The 23,481-nt window shown below is 43.2% G+C and overlaps 1 protein-coding gene across 1 annotated transcript in view; it reads right to left on the bottom strand.

The window, feature by feature from the left end:
• Positions 1-2,121: 2,121 nt before the first annotated feature.
• LOC139647213 (protein Shroom2-like) overlaps positions 2,122-23,481 on the bottom strand; it is a 36,195-nt gene continuing 14,835 nt past the window's right edge. Inside the window, 8 exon segments of the mRNA XM_071523078.1 lie at positions 2,122-2,394; positions 3,545-3,817; positions 4,437-4,605; positions 6,430-6,969; positions 9,074-9,709; positions 12,950-13,032; positions 13,324-15,700; positions 15,952-16,074. Coding sequence (XP_071379179.1) covers positions 2,122-2,394; positions 3,545-3,817; positions 4,437-4,605; positions 6,430-6,969; positions 9,074-9,709; positions 12,950-13,032; positions 13,324-15,700; positions 15,952-16,074 — 4,474 coding nt within the window.

Here is a 23,481-nt window from a genome sequence, read left to right as displayed (position 1 = left end):
TTGACCATTTTCATGCCAAAAAATTACACGTATTTAGTGTTTCGCCCCCAAATTTTATTCTTGTCAGAGTTGAAAAGCCTCTAAAACAGCATTTAGACCATTATGGGACACTAAAACTCTCCACTGAAACCCAGACTCATCACCTATTCAGTGTTAGGGAAACTCTGGGATACATTAATCATTTTTCTCAGTTTTACTACTTTTTCTTTGTAGGGCAGTAAGGGGATTGGACTGTCCACTCTCCATTTAAAATAAAAGAAAGCACTATTGATTTTGATTGATTTTACAATATGAAGAACAAAGACGTGACCTCTCAGCTTAATCATTTATTGCTTTCAGGTTGATGAGAGAGTGCACTGCATACATGAAGTGTGGGCTGTGTCGGCACACACCCGCACCAGTCCATGAAGATCACAGTGGTGGGAGGCTACAGTAGGCACATCTTCAGAGATATACTGAGAGAGAGAGAGAGAGGGAGAGAGAGAAAGAGAGAAACCAGAGAGTAAAGTGCTAACTTTATGATCGCAATTTCACTTAACTTTGTTGGGTACGATAGAAAACACCAACCACACCTCAGTCCTTTTACTCGGATCAAAGTAGAAAAGGAACATAATTCGGGAAATCATGCCTAGCGGCGAGAGAGACCGTCCCGTAACAAGAAGTTCACATGTTTGATCCTTGTGTCCTTTCTTGGTCGCTCTGGATAGGAGCTTCAGCTAAAAGCCCAAAGCATAAATGAAAATCTGTGTGACTACAGGTAAGAAAAGCACGAAGTTGTGACTGTAGTTGTAACATTAGCAGTGTATTACCTTATGGCGTGAAAAAGAAATAGAACAATATTACTGCTGGAACAAATCAGCATTGTCGTCACGGGAATAAATTCCAGTTATCAGAATCATATCAACTCATGAGGCCTATATATATATATATATATATTCTAGCATAATCTGAAGAGTTTCGTTCCAAAATGAGATATCCACCATCTGAAAAAATGACACCTACTCTTACAAAATAGTAGACCACACAAATGTAAGGGAAAATATGGTACTTTGTAAAGGAACTTAACTTAAAGAAACTTAAAAACTTGGTTGACAATTTGATAACACCTTTAAGAGACTGGATCTTCTATATTTTGGACATAATGAATGACGAACTTCAGGTAACATTTCTTCCTAAAAACAGATATGTAGCACTTTGGAATCAAACTCTTCATTTCGTTGTAAAACAAAAAAACAAGTATGTCATGAGTGAAATTAAATTACGGGGAAAACATTCCCCCCTTCTGCATATATAAGTATTCAAAAAGGCTACAATAAATTACTAGAAAATATTACTTTAAAACACGCATGATAATTAAGCACACACCCAGCCATATAGCAGAGTGTAAAGCATCCCAGTATCAAAGATATTAAAGGGAGATTGGAAACACTAGAATATGAAGAGATGACTAAAAATGGATGCACTTAAGCGATCATGGCACATCTGATTAGTGTTTTATTTTTAACGCTTATCACAAGTAACATGATCATTTGGTCTGCATATATAATATATCTATTTATAACGATTTGTTTATATTGTAGTGTTTCAAATCCATGCTCTGCTTCACTTTCCCCTTCTTGTCTAGGGGGGGGGCGCTGTAGTGTAGCTGATTGTGACGAGACAATGTCCATACAGGGATCAATAAAATATCACGATTAATATTAAAGGTGCTATGTGTAGAAGTTTAACATCAATAAATCATTACCACATTGATTTTGAGACATTAGTAGTAAGTACTGTAAACCAAAGAAACCATCACTGAGGAGCCTGTCAGCCTCTACTCTGCATTTTCCATTCTAACGGGGCATTGTAACGGGGCTTATGGGAAATGTAGTCTTAATGTGGAGAAACACTAGACCTAACAATACTACTGGTGTGAGATACAGGCGACCAATCAGCTATGGTCTCATTTGTTAAAGGTAATTATACCAAGGTATCACAATTAATTTAACAATGATGCATTGATGTTTAAAAATGCCACACATAGCACCTTTAATATAAAAATGTAGTCCTCCAGCAGCCTGGTGCTCGATCTAGTCCGACGCTCCAGTAGCTCTCATGGAAAACCACATTCCCACCGAGTCAGAAAAGCGCCCTCTGCTCCAGCGGCAGACTGTCCACCAGGCACTTGAGCTGCTCCTCGCCCAGCTTGATCTTGTCCTCCAGCTTGCGCTGCTCGATGATGAGGGCCGACTTCATCTTGACGAAGTGCCGGTAGTCGTCCAGGCTCCCGGCGTCGAGGTGGGCCTCCATGATGCCGGAGACCAGGCGCTCCCGGCGGTCCAGGTTCTCCTTCAGCTCCTTGGCGTCCTCGTGCTGCCGCATCAGCAGCTTGCGCTTCTCCGTCAGGGTGCGCTGATGGAGGGAGGGGAGGGATGGAGGGAGGGGAGGGATGGAGGGAGGGAGGGAGGGAGGGAGGGAGGGGAGATGGTATGAATGGCATGAATCCAACATGATAGACGTAGGTCAGTATGATTCAATTAGGCCATATCACTCTATAGCTGAAGATTGTTCTCAACAACACTCAGGATTCCCATTGGTCCTGGAATTCCTGGAAAATCATGGAATTTAGAGAGGAGCTTTCCAGACAGGGGAAGTCAGGGCATTTGATCAGTTCTCTGGGGAAGTCAGGGAATATCAGGGAATTTTAAAAACGAGTCACTTCACAGGAATATAGCAGAATCTATTTTACAACTTGTTTCACATTCATTGCATTAGATTGTGTTTTTTAACTGTATTTCTCCACAGCAAGTCCAACTGTGGTGATTATAAAAGACCTTGACCTCTTAAGAAATTTTCTGAAGTGAAAAACAAACCCTTTTTTTTATGGTCATGGCAACGCTCCAACTTAGTTATGTAAAAAGTCATTAAATTTTACATGACGTGTTAAAATGATAGTGAGTCTACACTTGTTAAGTTACTAGTAACCTGTAACTTAACACGCTAGTTTTTCAATTCTTGCAATCCATTATTAGTTACTTTTTAAAATTAGAATGTTGTTACTTTTATCTTTCATATTGATATATTTTTTGTTTTTGTTTTTTTTAAAAAGTATTAAAAAAAAAAGTGAAATTCCCATGGCATCTTGTGCAGACATGCCACTAATGGAAACAACACACACATACCAATGTTTTTGTACTCTGTGGTACTTTTGATAAAGAATACCTTTGCAATGTAAATAATTACTTTTAAAAGTAAGTAGCGAAGTACTTGCCCTGCTAACGTTTCTTTAAAGTGGTCGATCATAGCTGACTTGTGTGTAGCACCAGAATGGACATGAGGTGTTTTGACTGAAAGCCCTGCCTCACCTCTCTGACAAGCCAATCAAAACATCCATCTGGTGCGTAGTTAGATTTTTCTACGGGCCTCTCTGCGACCCCTGCCGCCTCCATTACCGTCCCGAGTACAAAGTAAACTTTAACTCCTGAAAACTTCTCACATGACGGCCACAAAAAGCGCCTCCCTCCCTCCCGTCCCGTCCCGTCTCGTCTCTCTCCTCCCTTACCTTCTCCTCGGGCGGGGCTTCGTCCTCCAGGCTGTTGAGGGCGTTCTCCACCCGGGCCAGCCGCCCCGACAGCGACAGCAGCAGGCTCACCACCTTGTCCAGGTCGCCCACGAACATGCGGAACTTGTCGAGCTGGTTGGGCTGGCAGAGGCGCTGCACCGTGGCCTCCACCTCGCGGCCCAGAGCCTCGTTGTCCTCCACGTCCTCCTGCAGACTCTGCCGAGCCTCCCGCAGCACCTCCAGCTTCTTCGCCAGGCTGGAGATCAGCTCTTGCTGCAGAGGGGGGAGGGAGGGAGGGAGGGAGGGAGGGGAGAGGCAGGAGAAAGAGAGAGAAGAAGTAAATTAATTAACAAATGAGAAGAACAAACAACTACGTACCTAAAGACATGGAAAGAAACTTCTGCCTCTGCACCTAAAGTGTTCAAAGCAAATTTACACTTGCAGACGACTATAAAGCTTTTTTGCCTATAAAGCTTTTTTGCCTATTGTATTCTATTGAATTGTGCAGGACTCAACAACAGCATGATTATTGTTATCGTTATTATTATTATTGTTGGCTCAACATAGAAAAACAGACATTGTTGAGGTACATGTTTTGTTTTTCATAGATTAGTGATTTGGTCCCAAGCATTATAATGGTAAATTACATAATAGATGTCAAAAAATAATTTTGTTAATGATTAATTATTGAATAAAATAAACTTCATCTTTTTCTGGTGTAAAATGGGTCTCTTGTAAAGTTGAATGCGCCTTGGTTCACATTGTTTGGTTAACTGATGGTCTCATAATCTGCTACATTTTCATATACATAAAAGTCTGTTTTGCTGCTATCACCGACTGCTCTAACACAACTGTGATGACCAAACCTGTATCCAGTCCATGAGAGTTTTACCTTCTTGCTGGCCAGATCCACGTCCAGCTCGTCCTCGGAGTCCTGCTCCTCCAGCTGCTCCTGCATGTCCTTCATCTTGATGAGGAGCTCGGCTTTGGGAGCCGACGTGTTGTAGTAGGAGGAGCTGGGAACCAGGGAGGCCGCCGCACACACACCCTCCTCCTCCCTCCTGACACACACACACACACACACACACACAGATGAACAGAGGTTTCTAAACATTTTCTTATTTCAACTTTCAGACGCAATAAAATCGAGTCTGATTTTGAAGAAACTTGGAGGGATGATGCATCTTCGCACTGTGTTCCAGCTTTTAAACTAATACACTGATTGGCCTAATGGGGGTGCTACAATTAAATGTGAAAAAATGTTCAACTCAAATATAATATCCCAAACACCAATGGTCCAATTTCGACCAAAGTGGCTGGATGGCACTGTGTTCTGACATTTAAAAAATGACACTAATTGGCCTGATTTGTAACTCAAACATGATATTTCAGACACCACCAGTCTGATTTTGATGAAACTGTCATTCAGCAATATGACTGTAACCTAGGTCATATCAGTTAATAGATGAAGATTCAATGAATTTAACAAACGGCAATAACAAATACGTGAAATGACGGCAACTACGTAAAATATGACCTCATATTCTAACGGATCTGAAAAAAATATATACTTTTGACGCAATTCTCAAACCCCTCAAGACCTCACAATTATCAAATTAATTTTTTACACTTTTCTCTTTTTCATAGGGATCCTGGGTTAATATGACAAAGAAAAGTCCTCCTCTCAATGTTTATGGAGCCTTAAAACCATTTTATAACAATGACAGACCAATAAACAGACCAAGCTTGGGTACAGCATGTCCCTTTATGATTGTAGACTAACCGATCTGACATCATCCATTTTGAAATTGTTTGGCAAATGTCAATAAGAGCGTTTGTTATGATCATCATCGCTATTGCTATTTCTCTATGGGAGAAAAGAAGGGAAGGGAGTTTACCACCAGCCAAACAAAGGTTTCCAACAACTAAACCATAGTCAGGAGATTATTTTCTATTCTAAATATCTGATTTGACTGATTTAAATAGTGGAAGTGGCTATTTTGAAGTCCATCAGCCTCTGTGGCCGGTGGATTAAAATGTTTCCTGCCTCGGAAATAAGGTGAGAGCAAATCGGAGAGCAAGGAAGCAGGTCGACTTCCTCAGAGTTTTCACTGGAAGAGACAAATGTGATGCAACGTTTCACCACCAGAGAGCAGGCTGTGTAAAGGCCGACCAAGATCAAACCTTCAATGCGCTCACTCACTGAACAATAGTATAACAGGCTGGTAAAACAGAGGAGGTCTCAGTTTAATGATCAATTTTACGAACCAAAACTAGAAGGGTGTAAAGATCAAAACTAACACACCTCAAAGGAAGGGAGGAAGAGCTGGATGGGAAAGTAATGTTTATCTGCGAAGCCACTTTGTCTTATAATATAACATCATTTGCAGGTCCTATTATGCTCTAAAAATCTGATTTGTCTTCTAGAATAGTGCTGCCCTGATAATAATTTGATTAATTTGATTCTCTTTTTGTTTCTGGGCCTAGACAGGGAGGTCAGAGGTCAGAGACAGATACCATTCATATTACCATGGGAGGTCTGCTGATTTGTAAATTTTTATCGATTATAGTTTTGAGAATCAATTCATCGTCAATCAATTCATCCTAGTAAATATACCAAATATTTGCTGGTTACAGCTTCACAAAGGCTAAGATTTGCTGCTTCGTATCATTATAAAATTAATAGTTTGGGGTTTTTTGGCTGCTGGTCGGACAAAGTAAGCAATTTTAAGAATCACTTTGGGTTCTTGTAACATTTTCTAAACTAAATGATTGATTAATCGGAAAAATAATTGATAGATTAATCGATATTGAAAGTAATTGTTAGTTGCAGCCCTAGTTTAGTTGTGTCGACTACGTTTTTGGCCCAAAATAATAATTCCCACCTTTCATCCGTACTCCTGGGCGACGAGGCGGGCTGCCTGGAGCCAGCGGAGGCCTTCCTGCGCTGGTGGGCCCCCTCCAGGATCTGCTCCTCCTGGGGGAAGAGTCCCTCCATCAGGTCCATCGTGGTCTTCCTGCCGCTCTGGTCCAGGATGTCAGCCAGGGACTTGTCTTTCCCCATGATGTCCCTGGCCAGCTCCTCTCTCTTGGCGTCCTCCTCCGAGCGCCGGGTGTCGGCGCCGGTCCCCTCGACTCCCCGCTGGACGGACGGCGAGGCCCGACCCGGGTCCGGGGCCTCGTGCTGGGCCCTGGCCCGCTGCGTCCCCTGGCGCGTGTAGGCGCTGAACAGGGAGGAGGAGTGGTGCTCCGGGGAGCCGAGGGCGGAGATCTGGGGAGGCCCGGGCGGCTCGAAGAAGCCGCAGGCCTCGTTGTTCTGAGCCAGGTAGGCCCGGCCCTCCCGCTCCGAGCTGCTCTCAGCGTGGACGATCTTCACGGGGACTTTCCTCACCGGACTGCTCAGATCCATCACTTCATTTTCTGACCTGGACCGGGACAGATCGCAGCATTAGTGCCCCAAACCACACAAACTGTTGCTATCCTCTCATCCATGATATAAAGAAAACTGATCACACCCTGCATCGAAGTGATAAATTGTTGATCTGTAAACTGCAAACATCTGATCAACCTGTAAATCCGGCAACAAAGACGCTTTATGTAATATTCATTTATCTGCCCTCGTCAATATGTTCTTTTGTTATAATAATTTGCTCTATTATAAAACGCTCTGTTTGCTCTCTTCTTATCTAAATCCTATTCTTTGCTGCTGCAGTGACCCAGTTTCCTCACAGGGATCATTAAAGTTTAATCTAATCTAACCTAATCTAATGATTGCATAATTTCTTCTTTTTTTTTCAAAATGAAAAGTATTGGGGGAATTCATCCCGGAAGTTCAGAAGATAATGTCAGTGTTTGTATTAACTTATTGTGGATTGAGGCAAGATGATGACAACACAAGCAAGCTTCGCACACTATTTAATGTTTAACACATTTAAAAGCAAATTTCTGGCGTGTTACGGGAATGTTATGTATTCTGCTTTTAAAACCTTTATCTATCCAGGGAAAACTGACTGATATTCTCATGTACTCATTTTCTTTCCAGCATTGCTGTGCTTCAAAATGTCACAGTTACACTCATTTGAAACTGGAAGCTGCAAAGTACAGCCATCATTTTCTACCAGTAGCTCCTGAACAGCTTCTGAGGTGAGTAAGAGCCTTGAGAGAAATTAATTATTCTTCCTAAATCTGTGATCACATGATTAATTGTGTATGGCTGCCTGGACACAAGGGGTGGCTCAACTTACCCCGCTCTCCCCTAGGTGTTTTGTCATGTAGATAAGCTTAGGTTCGATCACTTCTAGTCTAGTCATGTTTATTTATATAGCTCTATATCACAGGCATGTCTTAAAGGGCTTAAGATACCATTATATATGTGTCATATGTCATACTACATCATGTGTACATGCTACACACAGTGCTGAAAGCGTGTTTATCCAGAGGTCAGGGGTTAAAGCCACAGTGGTCTGACAAAAAATAAAATAAAATATAGTAAATCACTGCTGTCTTGTTGGTGATTTTCATGTTTTAACTTCAACAGAAGGATTACATGTTCCTCTACGGGTTGAGAAAATTCTACCACCCTTGGTCTCATGAAACCCTTTAAAATCTCATTGGATAAACTCAAACATGCATGGTGGTCAAGCTGAAAACAAGGCTGTTTTTCTTAGTTCTTGTCATTTTGGAGATACAAGCTTTGTCCCAAGAATAAATATAGTAGAGTGGAGTAGAGAGTAGAGAGGAGGTGCTGGGTAAGGAAATGAGAACTTAGGAGAAAAGGTAGAAGCTTTTTTTCCTTAATAAACACCGGAGCTACAGGCTGTCGCGCTACAGAGAGCACACCGAGTCGACCGTTTCTAATTAAAGGATGGATGGTAGAGCTGCAATGGAAACCAGAGGTCATAGTAGCCATATGGGTTTAACAAAATTACAGCCTCAACATCCACGACACACAGAATTCCAATGCAATTCAGAGCCGAGCGGAGCAGATGAAATCAATTTAGACTTGATTCCAATCGACCATAAGCATAATCAAACCCAGATCATCCTTTTCACATTCCCGTTTTTTACATTTTAGGCATTTATAGTAGCCGACACCCTTATCCTGAGCGACTTACAATGAGTGCAACTGTAGAATAAGCTCCAATTCCTAGTTCATTCCTTCATCATGCTTTCTGTTTTTTGAGCACAACAGAGATGTCACTCTCACTCAAAGTATTGTTTGAGGTCTGATGTTTCTATAAGCCTCTTTGTTTTTGTTTTTTACAACCTCACCTGCACAAATTAGTCATTTTCCTCTCTTTTCTCTGTGTTTTACATCGTATTTTCTCATCGAGTCTTTTTTAAAATCATTCCGCTTCTATGGTTTATCACTTAAAATAAATAAAGCTAAGCTAAAGCTGGTATTTAAAGCCTCTTCCACTAGTACAGCAGGGAAAAGCCTTACGTAATGATGAGGGTAATAGGCGAGGGGAGGTAAGGCGAGGAGAGAGAGAGAGAGCGGACCTGAAGTGCTTCGGCTAAGCTGCTTACCTGGACGGGGAGGCATCCTGCACGGACACGGCCGGCGGCTTGTCGGTCAGCCTCAGGGGCGCGAACTGCGGAGAGGGAGAGCGCACTCTGTCCGCCAAGGGAATGGGCAGAGCGGTCGTCCTGGAGGAGAGAGGGGACGAAGACTCCTCTCTTTCCGCACCTCCTTTACTCATGTCTGGTCCGGACGTCCTGCCGAGGCGAGGGGAGCCGGCCGGGGCGGGGCCCGCCGAGGAGCCGCAGCCCTGGGCAGCGGGCGCATGGCGCTGGGTGTCTGGCTGGGGGCCGGAGCCGGACAGGGGCTGGAGCGCCGCCGGCTCTGCCTGGGCGCCAGGGAGGAATTCCTTGGAGGAGGATGTGGTTTCTGGGCCTAAATGGGGCCTGGGCGGCGGCAGGAGGCCCTTGGTCTGGGGAGGCTGGGCCGGGTGCTGGGAAGCAGGGCCGGGGCTGTAGCTGGGAGGGCCCGGGGGGAGCGTGGTGTGGGAGGGGCTGGCAGCGTCTGGTTTGGTTCTGTGGTCAGGGAGGCCTGGGACCGGGCCATCCCTGCCCTGGGTGTCGCTCCTGGGAACCAACAGGGCCGGCTGTGGGCAGTGGTCAGACTGGCCCGGCTGGTGTCGCACCCTGCTCTCTATCTTTCCCCTGCAAGACGAGAAGGGATAAGAAAAAGACAAACTTCATTAGTCCCTGAGGGGAAAAAGGTCTTGGAAAGGGAAAAAAGCACTGCTGCCCACAGTACAAACATAAAAGACAACCCAGCAAACATTTTGACATTGACTAGATGTTATGACGACCTGCTCAAACGTTGAAAACCTGTGCAAATATGGCACCATAATGAAAGGTGAAATGACGTCTGTGGCCGTTACCTGCATCGTTTTGAGAAATCAGGACATAGATATCTTTCTGATATCAGTTCAGTTGTTTAAAATGTATTTTTACCGTTCTGTATTATGACATTGTGGAAATTTTGTGAACATGGCTGCCTCCTGCATGTCACTCTCCGTGAAATGTTTTGCTGGGAACAATATAAATACATTTTTTTTAAAAACAAACATATAAATTCACAGAAAATACAAGTTCCAGTGACAAAAGTTCTTGTGTCCATGCATGCGGTCTCCTTGTTCAGTAGTAGGAACCAGGAGGAGCTTGTATCTATTCAGCTTACAGTTGGAAAGCTTATATCTTCTTCCTGATGGCATCAACTCATACTCCATAAAGAGAACAGGAGTTTGGTCAGAAGTGATTTTCCTGGCCGACCTAACCACAGCTTGCTCAAGAAGTTTCCCCCAAGAAGAAAAACAAGTCAGCTTCATGTTATTCCAACACAGTCACGTTGGTGGTTTCAGTAAAAAAAACATCAGAGGGTTTTATTCCACAACTCTCAAAGTCCATTTTGGCAAAATTTTGCCACCTATAAATTCATTAGTCAGTATTTTAAAAACCACAGATGATTCTATGCTTGTCAAAAAAGAGAACAACAATGCGAAAGTGTTTCTTGGGTGTTTGGTTTTACCTCCATTGGTGTTCTTTGGGAAAGGATCAGAGTAAAAAATGAGAAAGTCCAAGGCACTCACGAGGGGTGTTGAGTTAAAAAGCATTTATTTAATTAGGGCTCATCTCATTAAAATCCTTACTGCGACCTACGTGTTGAGGCTACCAAAGTCGTCTTCAGGGTCAGATGATTCAATCCTCAGACAGAAGACAGAACTATTTTACACCATCTATTAATCTCTTGATTAACTGAATTCATTTTGTAAGAATAGGTGTCACTTTTGGAACAATACACAAATAAACGAACGCACCTTGACATTCATGTGCGTACATAGTGAAAGCACTGCTATTCTCCACTAACCTATGGGTTTATTTGGACCCCATTAGCGGCTATACCTATTGCCTTGACTAGGTAAGAGGCTTTAGAGGAGCGTTGCCTGGGTAAGAGTGAGTGTGTGTTACAGTCCAGGCAACCTGAGCCACGAGTGTGAAAGCCAAAGAGACAGATTGGATTACACCTGAGCCAGAGACAGAGCCAGGATGCTTTCAAGTAATGATCTGTGACATTTTCTTATAAATAAATGTCTGTTTTGCAGCTGTCTATCTCCAACTGATATAAGACACACAACAGTGATCCAACCTATATCTAGTTCATGAAAGCTTTTCCATTGTCTGTTCTAAACACCTGATGTCTGGTAGCTCTTTCCTGGGAAAAATCCTCTGTCACACTCCTCTGAAAGTGATGCGTTTTACGTTTCCAGTTTGTTAAACAGAAGAACTGGGTAGTTAGCATGAGCAGCCATAGCCACCATGGCTGAACAGACAAAGAAAAGAGCGCCGCCTACAGAAACTCAAACTTCATCATCAGGGCATCCAAGCTCCGCCCACTCTGTTTGATTGACAGGTGATCTCTGGGAAGTGCAGTGCGGAAACACCGCAGCAATCAGCGCTGAGCAACAAAGATGGAGACTAAATCAAAAACACAAGAATCTGATACTGATCATCTGAGAAGCACAACCAGGGCAGGAGACTAACTTTGTTTTGTCCATATGCCACAGTGGCATTGAAATCTGAAAATTCACCAGACACTTTCACAATTTTACCAGACAAGTAGAAGTTTAGAGTAGAATAGGGCCTCCAGATGATGGCTGGTTACTTGCCAAAGTGGCTAGTAGAGTAGCCACAACCAACAATTTACTTTTGGCTGGTGACTGGTGGAGAGTGTTTAAAATGGCTGAGATGATATTCTGGCACAACTTCACCTACTAACAAGGTGCATGGAATAGGCAAGTAACACTGAGAGGAAATTCAAGCAACATTTGTATTGTCAAGAGCAAAGATTTATTAGTGCAACGCATGCCGAAATGAAATTCTTGCTCTCAGTGCTGAAAGTGTTGCTCGAATTTCCTCTTGAGAGGGGACGAATGCTGTTCTAGGATTAATTTCACCATTTTACCATGAAAAGGATCACATACAGTACTCAACACCGGCCCAAAAGACAAAGTGATATGCTCCCCACCCGCCATAACTCACACTTATTACGCACACACTTATGTAAATCGGGGTGTAGTTTTACCGCGTATGTCAGTGGGAATAACAGCGTCCTAGAGATACCGTTCGCCTCAACATGAGCTCCAACAAAAGGAGACAATGTTGGAAAGAGATCTAATATGACAGAGAGAGATCATATCGTTTCAGCCCAGGAAAACTGAGACCTGCTCTCTTTCTGCTCAGAAAACCAACCTCTCACCAACCGACTACATTCCACATTTACATTAAACATCATAGGCATTTAGCTGACGTTCCAGAGCAACGTACACACTGAGCGAGCAGGTAGGGGTTCAGGGTTTTGCTAAAGGACACGTAGGTGTTGATGGACACATTGGAAAGTGCAGGGATCAAACCTGTGACCTTTCTTTTACCGGACGAACTCTTTAACCTCCAGACCTCCCCCCCGCGACCCTTCATTTTGACAGGCAACTGACGCTTTCATTGGGTAAATAGCTACTGAGTGTTCAAAGCAAAATAACTCAACATTAAAGAGTTGGGGTAGTTTGATAATTTGCTTATTCCGCTGTCCATTTCGCTTGTTTTTTTTGTTTGCATCATTTTTGGTTTGTTATGATTTTATTTGTTTATTTTCTCTTGGAGTGAGATGTTTTTATAAGCCCCTTAGGATTTCATCGTCTCACCCACATGATTTGGATTTCTTCTTCTTCATGTCTTATATATAACACTAGCGGAGCATCATTCCAGTGTGCAGGTATTTTCTTTTCTTTCTCTTTGGTGATTCATGGTGTACTACCTAGAAGCTAGTCTACTTTTTTTGGATGTGCATACACTATATTTCTTATTGTTTATATGTGCAAATACACAAAACCTTAATCTCACCTGGTAGTGTAACTGCTCTGTTGGCCCTGTCTTAGCTCCATGTACGGGTTATGAACAGGGTCTCTCCAAGGCTCAGGAATGCTCTGGAAAAGAAAGGAAAAGTTAAGGGTTTCTTCGCAAAATTCTGCACATACATCTTGGGAAAGAATAGTCACAGCTTCATATTTCTTTGAATACTGCCTAATTTAAAGTGCAAAATACTAAAAGATGCAACAGAAACTAATAATAAGAAGACTCAGTATGCCGTTCATCATTCTGCTGCGATTACAACAAAATGGCAATCTATTTTTCTGAAAAACTAATGTAATGATTACTACTGTAATCCTCTTCTCTAATCGTTCAGTATTAAGCTATAAATATGCACATGGGCTCACCTGTGCATAGAAGTCTGCAGAGGGAGAAGATCTGGATCTTTCGTGGATGCAGACAGCCTTCTCCTCTGCGTCTGCATCCAAGATGTTCTCTGCTGAGTGATACCTCCCTTGTGTCTTTGCCTCCGACGGCTTCCTCTGTTTGCTCCAGGTGGCCTGGTACTCAGCGAAGGTCCCCAGCCTCTGTTGCTCTAGCAAGACCTGCTTATGCCCAGGGCTAAGGTGGTTGGGGTCTGAGCCTGGGTGAGCCTTCTGAGGTTCTCCAGAGAGAGCTCTCACTTTGGGCTTGCCTGCCTCACCAAGGTCTGAGCCCGAGCTTGGTTGACCGGGCTTGGGCATGGGTCTGGAAAAGGCCGGTTTGGCCTCAAAGAACTTCCTCCGCTCTCCAAAGGAACCTGTGTGAGGCTCCCCCTCCACTCCCACCTTGTCTATCTTGTCCGGCTCTGAGAAAGAGTGCATCCTCTTGGCCAGGGGGAAGCGCTTACGGCCTCCGATGCGGGAGAGGTGGCCGTTGGAGGGTTTTACTGCCGGGGCCTCTGCTCCGAGGGGTTCTAGGTCTCGTCTCTGAAAGGAGGTGGCCTGGAGGACCCTGGCCTGCGCCTCCTTCAGGTGGTCCTTGTAGGTGTTGGAGAAGGAGCCACCAGAAGACATGGAGGTCTCCATGGACCTCCATTCCTCTGCCTCCTCTTCCTCAGCACTGCAAGTCAGGGTGGCAGCGCTGCGGCTCTTCTGCAGCTGCGCACGCTTCTGCTGGATCTCATTGCGGAGGGCGGTGGCATAGCGGTCGCTCCGCCGACCCGCTTTTCCAGCACTGGTAGCCATGGCATCTCCTGTATCCTGGGTGGAAATGCTGCTGGAGTTGTTAGCGGCCGGTTGCCTCTCAGCCAGGCTGCGACTCTCCTGCGTCAGAGAGTGGAGCAGGGGCGTCTTCAGCGGGGATATTCGGTGGTCTTCTTGGGGCACCCATGGGTCCTGGTGCCTCGGAAGACTGACCTTATGCTCATTACTGTGATGAGTTGGGGAGTGTCTTTTGATGTCATTCAAATGTCCCTCGCCTCTCTTTGTGCCGTCCTCTGGGCTGCTGCTCTGAACAGATGCAGACAGTTCAGAGGCTGGGTGCTCGTATAGTAGACCGTTCCCCAACTGAGAATGGCCGTTGCGCTCCTTACTGTCTACATAAGGCAGCTGGGACTGAGGTAGAGAGTACTTTGTCTTATTATTGGTCCTCAGGGAACTTACGAAGCTTCGGTCATTGCTGTTCACCCAGTGGGGTTTCTCTGATTCCCCCCTGCGGCCCTCTGCCTTGCCCTGCCTGGCCTGGTTCTCAGCTGCCTGGCCTGGCTGCTTGGCTGCAATGCAGTAGTATCTGGTGTGGCCCCCATTCTCCAAGTTTGGGTTCACTGCAGCGCCCGTCGTGGATGCCGTAGAGTGCCTGACTGCCTGTTTGCGGCTGGAGGCATTGGTGGGGAGATCCTGGAGGCTGCGATAGTAGCTTCCCACGCTCTGAGGCTTGGTTGGAGGAGCTGACCTGGTCTGCAGGTAGAAGGGGCTTTCGTCACTATACTGCCTCTGGTGGTTGGGCAGATAGGCGAATTGAGACTGGGTCTGTCTAACATCATTGCTGGACAGAGAGAAGAGTTTGTTGGGGTGCAGCTGGTTGTGGTTGTGGTCGGCCGCCACACTGGGGTGGAGGAAGTCTTTGGTTTGAAGGGGGTTCAAGCTACGTCTGGTCTCAGAGCTTTTCTCCTGGTGGGGAACGGTATGGTGGGATTTGAGAGCATTCTGGTCATTAGCTTCATTCAGTCTATCCACTGCTCTACCATGGCTCTTTGTTTGACCAGCAGGCCCTTCAGGGTAAGGGAACACCTTAGTAGCGGCAAAACTGTCACTACGCAGGGGAGGAGGTGGAGGAGGAGGAGACTGGGACTTTTTCTTCTCTGGCACCTGCCACACTGGGCCAGCGCTGGGCCTGCCTGCACCAGGGACCCGAGAGGCGGGCTGCTCCTCCACCCGGGGCCCCTCCCAGCCTCCGTTCCCCAGCGACGGCTGGAGGTACCTGGGGCGCTCGCCCTGCCTGTGGCCCTCGCTCTGCAGGCCCTTGAAGAAAATGTTTTCAGTACTGGTGCCCTTCCTATTAGACAGGCAAGGGTCAGGAACAGGAGGGCTGGAGCCGCTGGAGAAACAGCTGAACCCGGACTCTCTTTTGCCTCCTCCTCCAGAGAGAGGTTCGGTGCTACTGGTGTATTTAGTGGGGGAGAGGCGGCCTGGTGGGTAGGGATGAGAGGGACGCTCCATTCTCTCCATGTTATTCACTGAGCTGAACTGGCTGGATAGCTGACGCAGGTTACTCTGGTCTCCTTGGCTGGACAATTCTTTGGACCTGGTAAATAATGGCAGATAAAAAAACTTGAATTGATGATCTTCAATGTGTTAAAATGTGTGAAATGTGTCCATATTATGTATCTAGATTCTGAGAATAGACACCGTGGGAAATGAACATTGTAGGTTTGTCCACTCTACTAGCCACTACAGCACGGTATCACCTAGGCTCTTTTCTATTCTAAAGAGCACATTAGCTAGTGCAATTCTCAAAGTAGCTGTTGATAAGCTAAGCTAAGATCCGAGTCTCACCTTGCTTCATGTTTTGGCTGCCAGACGGGTGCTGGGGTGGCCTCTCTCCCGGCGGGCTCTGACTCCTCTTCTGTCAGCTTGGAGGAGTGCCAGGAGTGGGGCCGCGAGACCGGATCATTCTTTCTGTAGAGGAGAACAGCAGGGAAATATGTTACAGAACAGCAAGGGAGTGTTTGGGGGAGCATTATAGATTCACAATAGCAGGGTATTTTAATAAGATTTTGTCCAACTGACCCTTGTCTGAGAAGATTTTTTGGTGGTTAGATAGGATTTGGTATAGAATTGTACCACTGTAGGTTGACACGTATACAAAATATGGCTTAATTCATACATTTTTTCATTGTGCAATAATTACAATCTCATTCTCATGTTGTTGGGGACCCCCAAAATTTCCTCAAGGGCCCCACTTTGAGCACAATTTCTGTTCCCATAGTTCTACAGTGCAGTGATTATCAAACAACCAGGAATGAGGTATGTGACCTTAAATAAATATTCATACTTAAGCAATAAGATGAGGAGGTGCAACAATTCTCCAATAAAAACTCTTTATATTCTATTATCTGTATCTTTGACCTTATCTTTTTTAGTTAAAAACATTATATTTCAGTTGATTGGGTTGTTTGTCCAGAAAAACGACGACCCAAACAACCAAAGCAATGTTTTCAGCTGAAGAGGCACATTCCAAATTGAAATATTCACCATTGGAACAGTCTCTTACTAAGATCAAATTTGGTATTGGTGAAAATATTGGAATTATAGGAGATGATCAAATTCATTCCCCATACTTTTCCAGACCATCCATACAGAAAAGATTCCTCCTAGAAAACAGAATACTGACATTGCTCAAAACCACAACACAAACACTGATTTGGACTTTGCAGTGTCTTATCAATCAATCAGTCAATCGATCAATCAATCAGTGGTGTAATTACTGTACGATCCACCTCATACACACTCACACATACCCCTTGAAGCGGTTCTTCCTGGAAAGCATGTTGGAAAGAAGAAGAAGTGTACATATTTATTCAGTTATACAACTCAATTCAGCACAAAATATGAAACTAGAGACTAGAAAACTAGAAAACAAGCACTAAAGTTAAACCTCACATGAACTGAAAATGACAACAAAAACCAACAAACAGGATGACACAAGCTCAGAATCAACTTTAGGACAAAAAACTACCACAAACTCCAAGCTTCAGGATACACTTGCACACACACAGTACTGATTTACCATCTAACCTCACATGTTCACCTAAGGAGCACAGCTACACCAAGGGTCACACTGAGAAGTGGTCAGGGGAGCACAGAGCAGGATGGACGAAATCGATGACTAAAGAGCACTGGGGTTCACCAAACACCAAACACTAACACCAAACACTAACACCAAACGGGGAAGATCTGGGGTCGACATTTCCGTCCCGTTGTACCTCATAGAGCTTCGCAAAATCTTGGTGAGAAAGCTCCTGGCCACATGAACCTCATTTTCTGATGGCATTGTGCGGGGCGATACGATGTCAACCATTTTCCCCTTCCTGAGCGGCAAATGAGGAGGAAAAGGAGGAGGAGGAAAATACATCGGCATCAAACGGTAATTGGATTTTGTTTCAAAGCGATGTGAAGAAAGCGGCACCTGCTCTAAACACAATGATGGATAACAAAAAAAACAAATTATTGTTCTTTTTTAAAGCAGGGATTTGCAACCGTGTGCCATGGAGTGTCAAGAGTCTGCAGGTTTTCATTCCAACCAAACACTACAGCAGCTAATTTCACTGATTTACACCCCTTCAACCAGAGAACGAGAACTAATCAGTGAAATCACCTGTGAATTTTTCTGCCTTTTTCACACCTAGAAGGATATTAGCAATCTCTAATGGAGAATAATGGATTATATCTCAGTTACTTTGGTCACATAACCCCCAAATAACGTCCCAAGTCTGTATTAACATAAAGGTAAAATGAACTTTATTTTACTTTATTAGGTAGTAGGCCAATATTCAATCATATTTTTCAAGTAAAATACTTTTCCAGACCTTGAATTGCAGATTTATCATTCATTTTTACACCACTGACTACAGGATAACAATATTACTGTTTTCCTGTAATATTCCTATATTGGAATACACAGACACTCACACTTATCTCCTATGCACTATAAGCCTCATGGTTAGAGAGACCGTCCCGTAACCGAGAGGTATCAGGTTCGATCCCCACAACAGCCAACATGTTTCCATCAACAGCCATGTGCACATTGTCAGTCGCTCTGGATAGCAGCTTCAGCTAAATGCCTACATTGTAAACAGCAGAGGGGAACGATATGAATCACCGTGCTGAGTGGCCCGGGTCGACATCCCTGTTTTGAGTTAAAACTGTACACTGATCTTATTTCCTAAACCATGATTAAGCGGGCTCTAGCTAACAAAGCACTGAAAGGCCTAATCTCCAAGAAATCCAGGAAATAAGTCCCACCAGGCTCGCCAAATCTGCCTTCAATCATTTCCGTGGGTACCGGATCAGAAACACAAGCAGCACTGCCTCTGCAAAAGAAGACATGGAGTATGGTTCCCAGGTGCGGTGGGTTACCCATACAAAAAGGGTTTTATAAAAATTAGATAAGGTCTGCCTTCTCTGATTTGTATATGTTTTGTGTTTATATTTGAGATCTATAGGTTTTATAGTGTGAAAGTGGCTGCTTTCATTTTTACAAAACTTATAAACCCATATAACTTATAAGGTTCATACAAAATTAATAGTAGATTTTTGTAAAGCCTCACATACATGGGTGGCTTTAAAGTTGAAAGTGACATATGAAAGGCAATTTTGTTAGATTCTTGTAAATCCTCTCCATGTGGGTAGACCACCTACCTCTGGCACCAAAGTAAAGCAACCCCAGCACTGATTTTTTTTTACACTACTTAAGTTTAATATTTTTCCATTATTCCCATTCTCTGACAAATCAAGAATGCACTTTACTGAGTGCTTTTCCACAGTGGATAAGCCCAGTGACGGTGTAATGGTTAAAACCGCGACCTCTGAATCCATATATGACAATGCTGTCCTACCTATTGCCTAAATAAATGGCAAAACAGTACAGGGAGCTCACTCTACTAGTAAATAAGTAAACATGTCGTCGCCCATGCACCACTTGGGCCAGATGATAGGGTTGTTGATCAGTAACAAGTTTAATCAAAATCAGACCAGTAATGTAGCAGTTACAGTATTTCAAAGTTGGACATTTTAGTTATTTTTTAAACACCAGAACACAGTGCCGACATGCATCCTTTCCTCTGAGTTTCGTCAAAATCGGACCAGTCTGGTGTCTGAGAAATCACATTCAAGTTTAAAATTTTGACCTCTATTTATAGTGCCTCCTTTTGGCCAATCAGAAAAAAAATGATTTGTGTGGCAAGTTTGAGGTCACTCATATGAGTTAGAGTATTTCAAAGGTTAGGAAAATAGCAAAATAGCAGCAGAATAAAAAGCTAAAAGTCAAAGTCAAACTGAAACATGTTAAGTTGCAGGCGTTTAGTGCCTTGCTCAAGGACAATTTGCATTGGTTGTTGCAGAGCTCGAACCTGTGACCCCTCACTTACAGGACAGGCTCTCTACCCGCTGTCCCACCCAGCACACCGAGGAGGGACATAAAGAGAGAGAGACGGGGATCTTCCACAGCCATATGGCCCAGGACAAACATGCTGCAGACGGAGCTTAACCTCTTAGCTTTTCCCATTAGAAAAATGAGTCCAGTCCACAGGCTGGGAGGAAACCCCCTGCTCCCCACTCATTAGCTTAATTTATTTATCTGAACAGAGATAAAGGGATAAAACCCGGTGAGGAAACACAGAAAGAAGAGAAACAGTTTGTGCAGGTGAGGTTTAAGCATTTGTGTGTTTGCGCAGGTTTAAACATGTTGCTTAAATGTGGAAATGAAGATTCACACCAAAATTAAATATCCACCTAATCTTACAAAGTCATCCATGGTACAAAATAAAAATAAATAATGCACCTGGAGGATACCAGGTAACTCAATTCTTACTGTAGGTTGAAAGCTGTTAGTGATAAAAGCTTTACATTAATTATATAGCACCATTCATTCATGACATGCAACTCAACTAAAAAACAAACAAGGAAACAATAAAAGAGCGAAATTAAGTGCAGAATAAAAACGATGATGGTAAAAAAATATTCTAGATTTTATGCAAATGCCAGCTTAATAAAAAGTGTGTTTTCAACTGAGTTTTAAAACTATTTACAGAAGAAGCCTGACGAATCTGAAGAGGGAGACTGCTCCAAATCTTTGGAGCAAAAAAACTTAAACAAAAAAAAATCAGCCTCTCCACTTTTGATATTGCTTTACAGTAGGAATGTTAAGTAAACCGGCATCTGATGATCTCAAACAGCGACTTTGAACATATTTCTTCAGGCATTCTGATATGCATGGAGGCGCTAAGTCATTTAGTGCCGTAAAAACTAGTCAAAAAAATGTAAAATCAATGCAAAGTTGTCAATACAGGTGTGATATGTCCACTCTTTTAAGGCAGTAAGGAGGGCATTATTATAATCAAGGTGAGAAAAAACAATGACACCTTTATAGACTGAATCCTCTATATTTTGGAGATACTGAATGATGAACTACAGGTAAATAGTGTATAAAGTGTTTTGGACATTTACAAATCTTTTCCCTTTTTGATGTGCTGCAACTTTATTCCAAAATGCAACTATTTGAGATGTTTTCTGTCTTGAGTCCTACAAGCTGAAATGTTGCACCAAGTTGAACCATCACTGTCAGACTGAAGTCCAGGCTCTCATACTGAAACCTTAACCCCGCCGGCCCTCGACGGAGACGGCGCATTCTTTAGCCGGAGGAATGCAGGGAGGTATTTTTCCCTGCCATACCCCTCGCCCGAAGTGGGACATCTATGTTGGCCATCTCCCAGAAGTCCTAGCGCTTTGCTTTGAGAGAGACCTGCAAGTCAGTGTAGTGGAATAAAGGAAGTGTGCCTCCCTTTTTCTGCTTTTATACCTCTTTTTTTACCTTTTTCCCCCTACCTCCTTTACTAGAAACTAAATGGCAACTAAATGGCTACATAGATCAGTCAGTGATGGAGAGTACCAAACATTTATTTATGTGAACATGCCACAGATTATTACTTTAACTCTCTGCCCATGAGATGCAGAAACAGAGAGACAGAGACAGACTGATAAAGTGAGAGAGTTACGTTGCAGCCTCCAAACAAGCGTCTCCACAATGGAAATGCAAATGTCCATTGTAAAGCGTGAGGGTCTATTGTCAGGGGACACAGCTGCTCTGTCACAGATATTCCACAGGGGAGGAGACGGGGAGAGCGAGACGCCACAGTTACTCCCCGGGAAATAAGAGACTTGTTTCGCTTATTCAATGAAAACCATAACCATAAAACTGCAGCAAAGATGGTTGTGAGTGAACCAGTCAACAAGAGAGGCAGTGATAGTTTGTGTACAGTACTTGTCTTGATAAAGTTAAAGACGTGCAGTAAAATAAAAGAAACAAAACAAAGATATTATGAATCAGCTGAAGTAAAGAAATTCATTAAATCCAAAACAAAACAAACAAAATAGACAAATATTACAAAATTGAGAAAAAAGGGACTGATCAGTTAAATGTGAGTCTATTAAGTTTTCAGTTGTGTCTTAAAAGAAGATACAAAGTTTGCTAAGTCTTATATCTGTATAATCTGTATCTGTGTAATAATATCTGTGATAAAGACCGAATGGCAACAAGCATCCGATGCGTGACGCAATTTCCGCACAGCGACCCTTAAAGTTTCATCTAAAGCAGCAGGTGTAACGGACAGACAGCGGCCCAGACTGAGAAAACTAACTCGTCAAGTCAAGGCGCAAATCTCTACGCAAACAAACCGACTTGTGTCTGTCCGTGTCTCTTAATAAAATGGATGGAAGTAGAAGAAACTGGATTGTCAGTTCAAAACAGGTAGGAATACAACAACAGAAAGTGCAAAAAAGAAACTTGACTTACCAACTATTTGAAACTTTAAAAAAAAAAAAGTTGTTGCAGGGCTCAAGGCAAAAAAAAAATCTGGACAATCCTCTCTTTCAAAGAAGTGGGAAAGACACCGTTGGTTTAAAAAGGCCGATTCCACTTAACTTCTCCACTGTACATTCCTTCAAAAACACTTCCAAGGATAGAAGACAGACGCACTTTAACACCATAACTCTCTAACACCGGTCCGACAGAGGTGAGTGCCGTGAGGAATCTAGCACTTCCATGACTCAGAGCCCCTCCTTTCTCATATGAACACAGAGCTCAGTGACACACACACACACACACACACACACACACACTCCACCTTGTGCTGGAGTAGGAGATTTCCTTGGGGATTACAGGGGGGGGGGGGGATTTGAGACGAGGGGGCGGAGTTATTGTCCTGCCCTGCGTCCTTGATGTAATCTAGTGTTTGGGCTGTTGGGGCCTGGGACTGTATGACTGTAGAGAAAGTAACAAGACGTAAACACCAGGCTGCTGTCAGTCTCAATGTTAATAGAGTTTGATTTCAAATGCAAATATACATGTATATAACCTGGATGAAGAAAATTGTTGTTACTTGATGCTCCTTTCTCAAAATTTCCCACAATAAAAGACGATTCCATCATTGAAAATGTCACAGTTTGGTGAAAAAAGTAGTTAGGGTAGCAGATAATGTCAGAAATCACTAATAATGTGCTTTACTTTCAGGCTAATAAACAATTTATCAGAGTAAGTGGTCAACTCAGGATTCTAAGGTTGCAACTGCATTTAGAGTTGTTTCAAGATACTCAGCATTAAAGGTGCATTAAGTAAGATTTTAGCTGAGAGATTTATAAGATTTATATAGGATTTTCATATATATATATATATATGGGGTTGATAGGGTTGTTGATCAGTTGATAGTCTTACTACCTTTGTCAACAGAGGATGAAAGCTCTCACACAAAGCAAAATGAATATTAACCTTTGCATGCTTTCTATCATTTAAATAATAAAAAAAAATCTAACCTGAGCTACATGTTTGTAGAGCTACATTTATGTATGTATAACTTATTTTTGACGCAATTGTTCAAATGAGACCGTATAATTCCAGTATCATGAGCTGTTGCATTTTATCAAACGGTGGATATCTCATTGTGTTCACCTTCACAAACACACTGACTAATCTGCTGTCTGTCCAGTCAGCGAAGGCTTGACAAGAAGTAAGTTCCTCAGTAAAACTATCTGTATAACACTGAGGTCTTGACTGGAACATTTCATGTTCTACTAGAACCAAATGAATATGAGTAATGTGACAATTTGTTCATCACCATAGGGAAACAGAGGGCGTGACAATCTGTGGCAGCCATAGTGGAGGTCAACAGCAAATAGCACAGATAATTGTTTTTCCAACTGTGTTCCAAAAAGTAACAGACATCGCTAATTTCTGTGCTGTTTTTGACTGAGAAATAATTTCATCACGATACACCTGACTGATTTTGTATTGATAATGTCAGCTTGTTAGCT

Source organism: Centroberyx affinis, unplaced genomic scaffold (genome assembly GCF_046629955.1).
Source record: "Centroberyx affinis isolate AG114_WGS23_722 - 3 ecotype Tasmania unplaced genomic scaffold, CSIRO-AGI_Caff_v1 ptg001062l_1, whole genome shotgun sequence".
NCBI classification, from domain to species: Eukaryota; Metazoa; Chordata; class Actinopteri; order Beryciformes; family Berycidae; genus Centroberyx; species Centroberyx affinis.
Note: the sequence above shows the minus strand (reverse complement) of the source record. Positions and strands in the feature narration are given on the sequence as shown.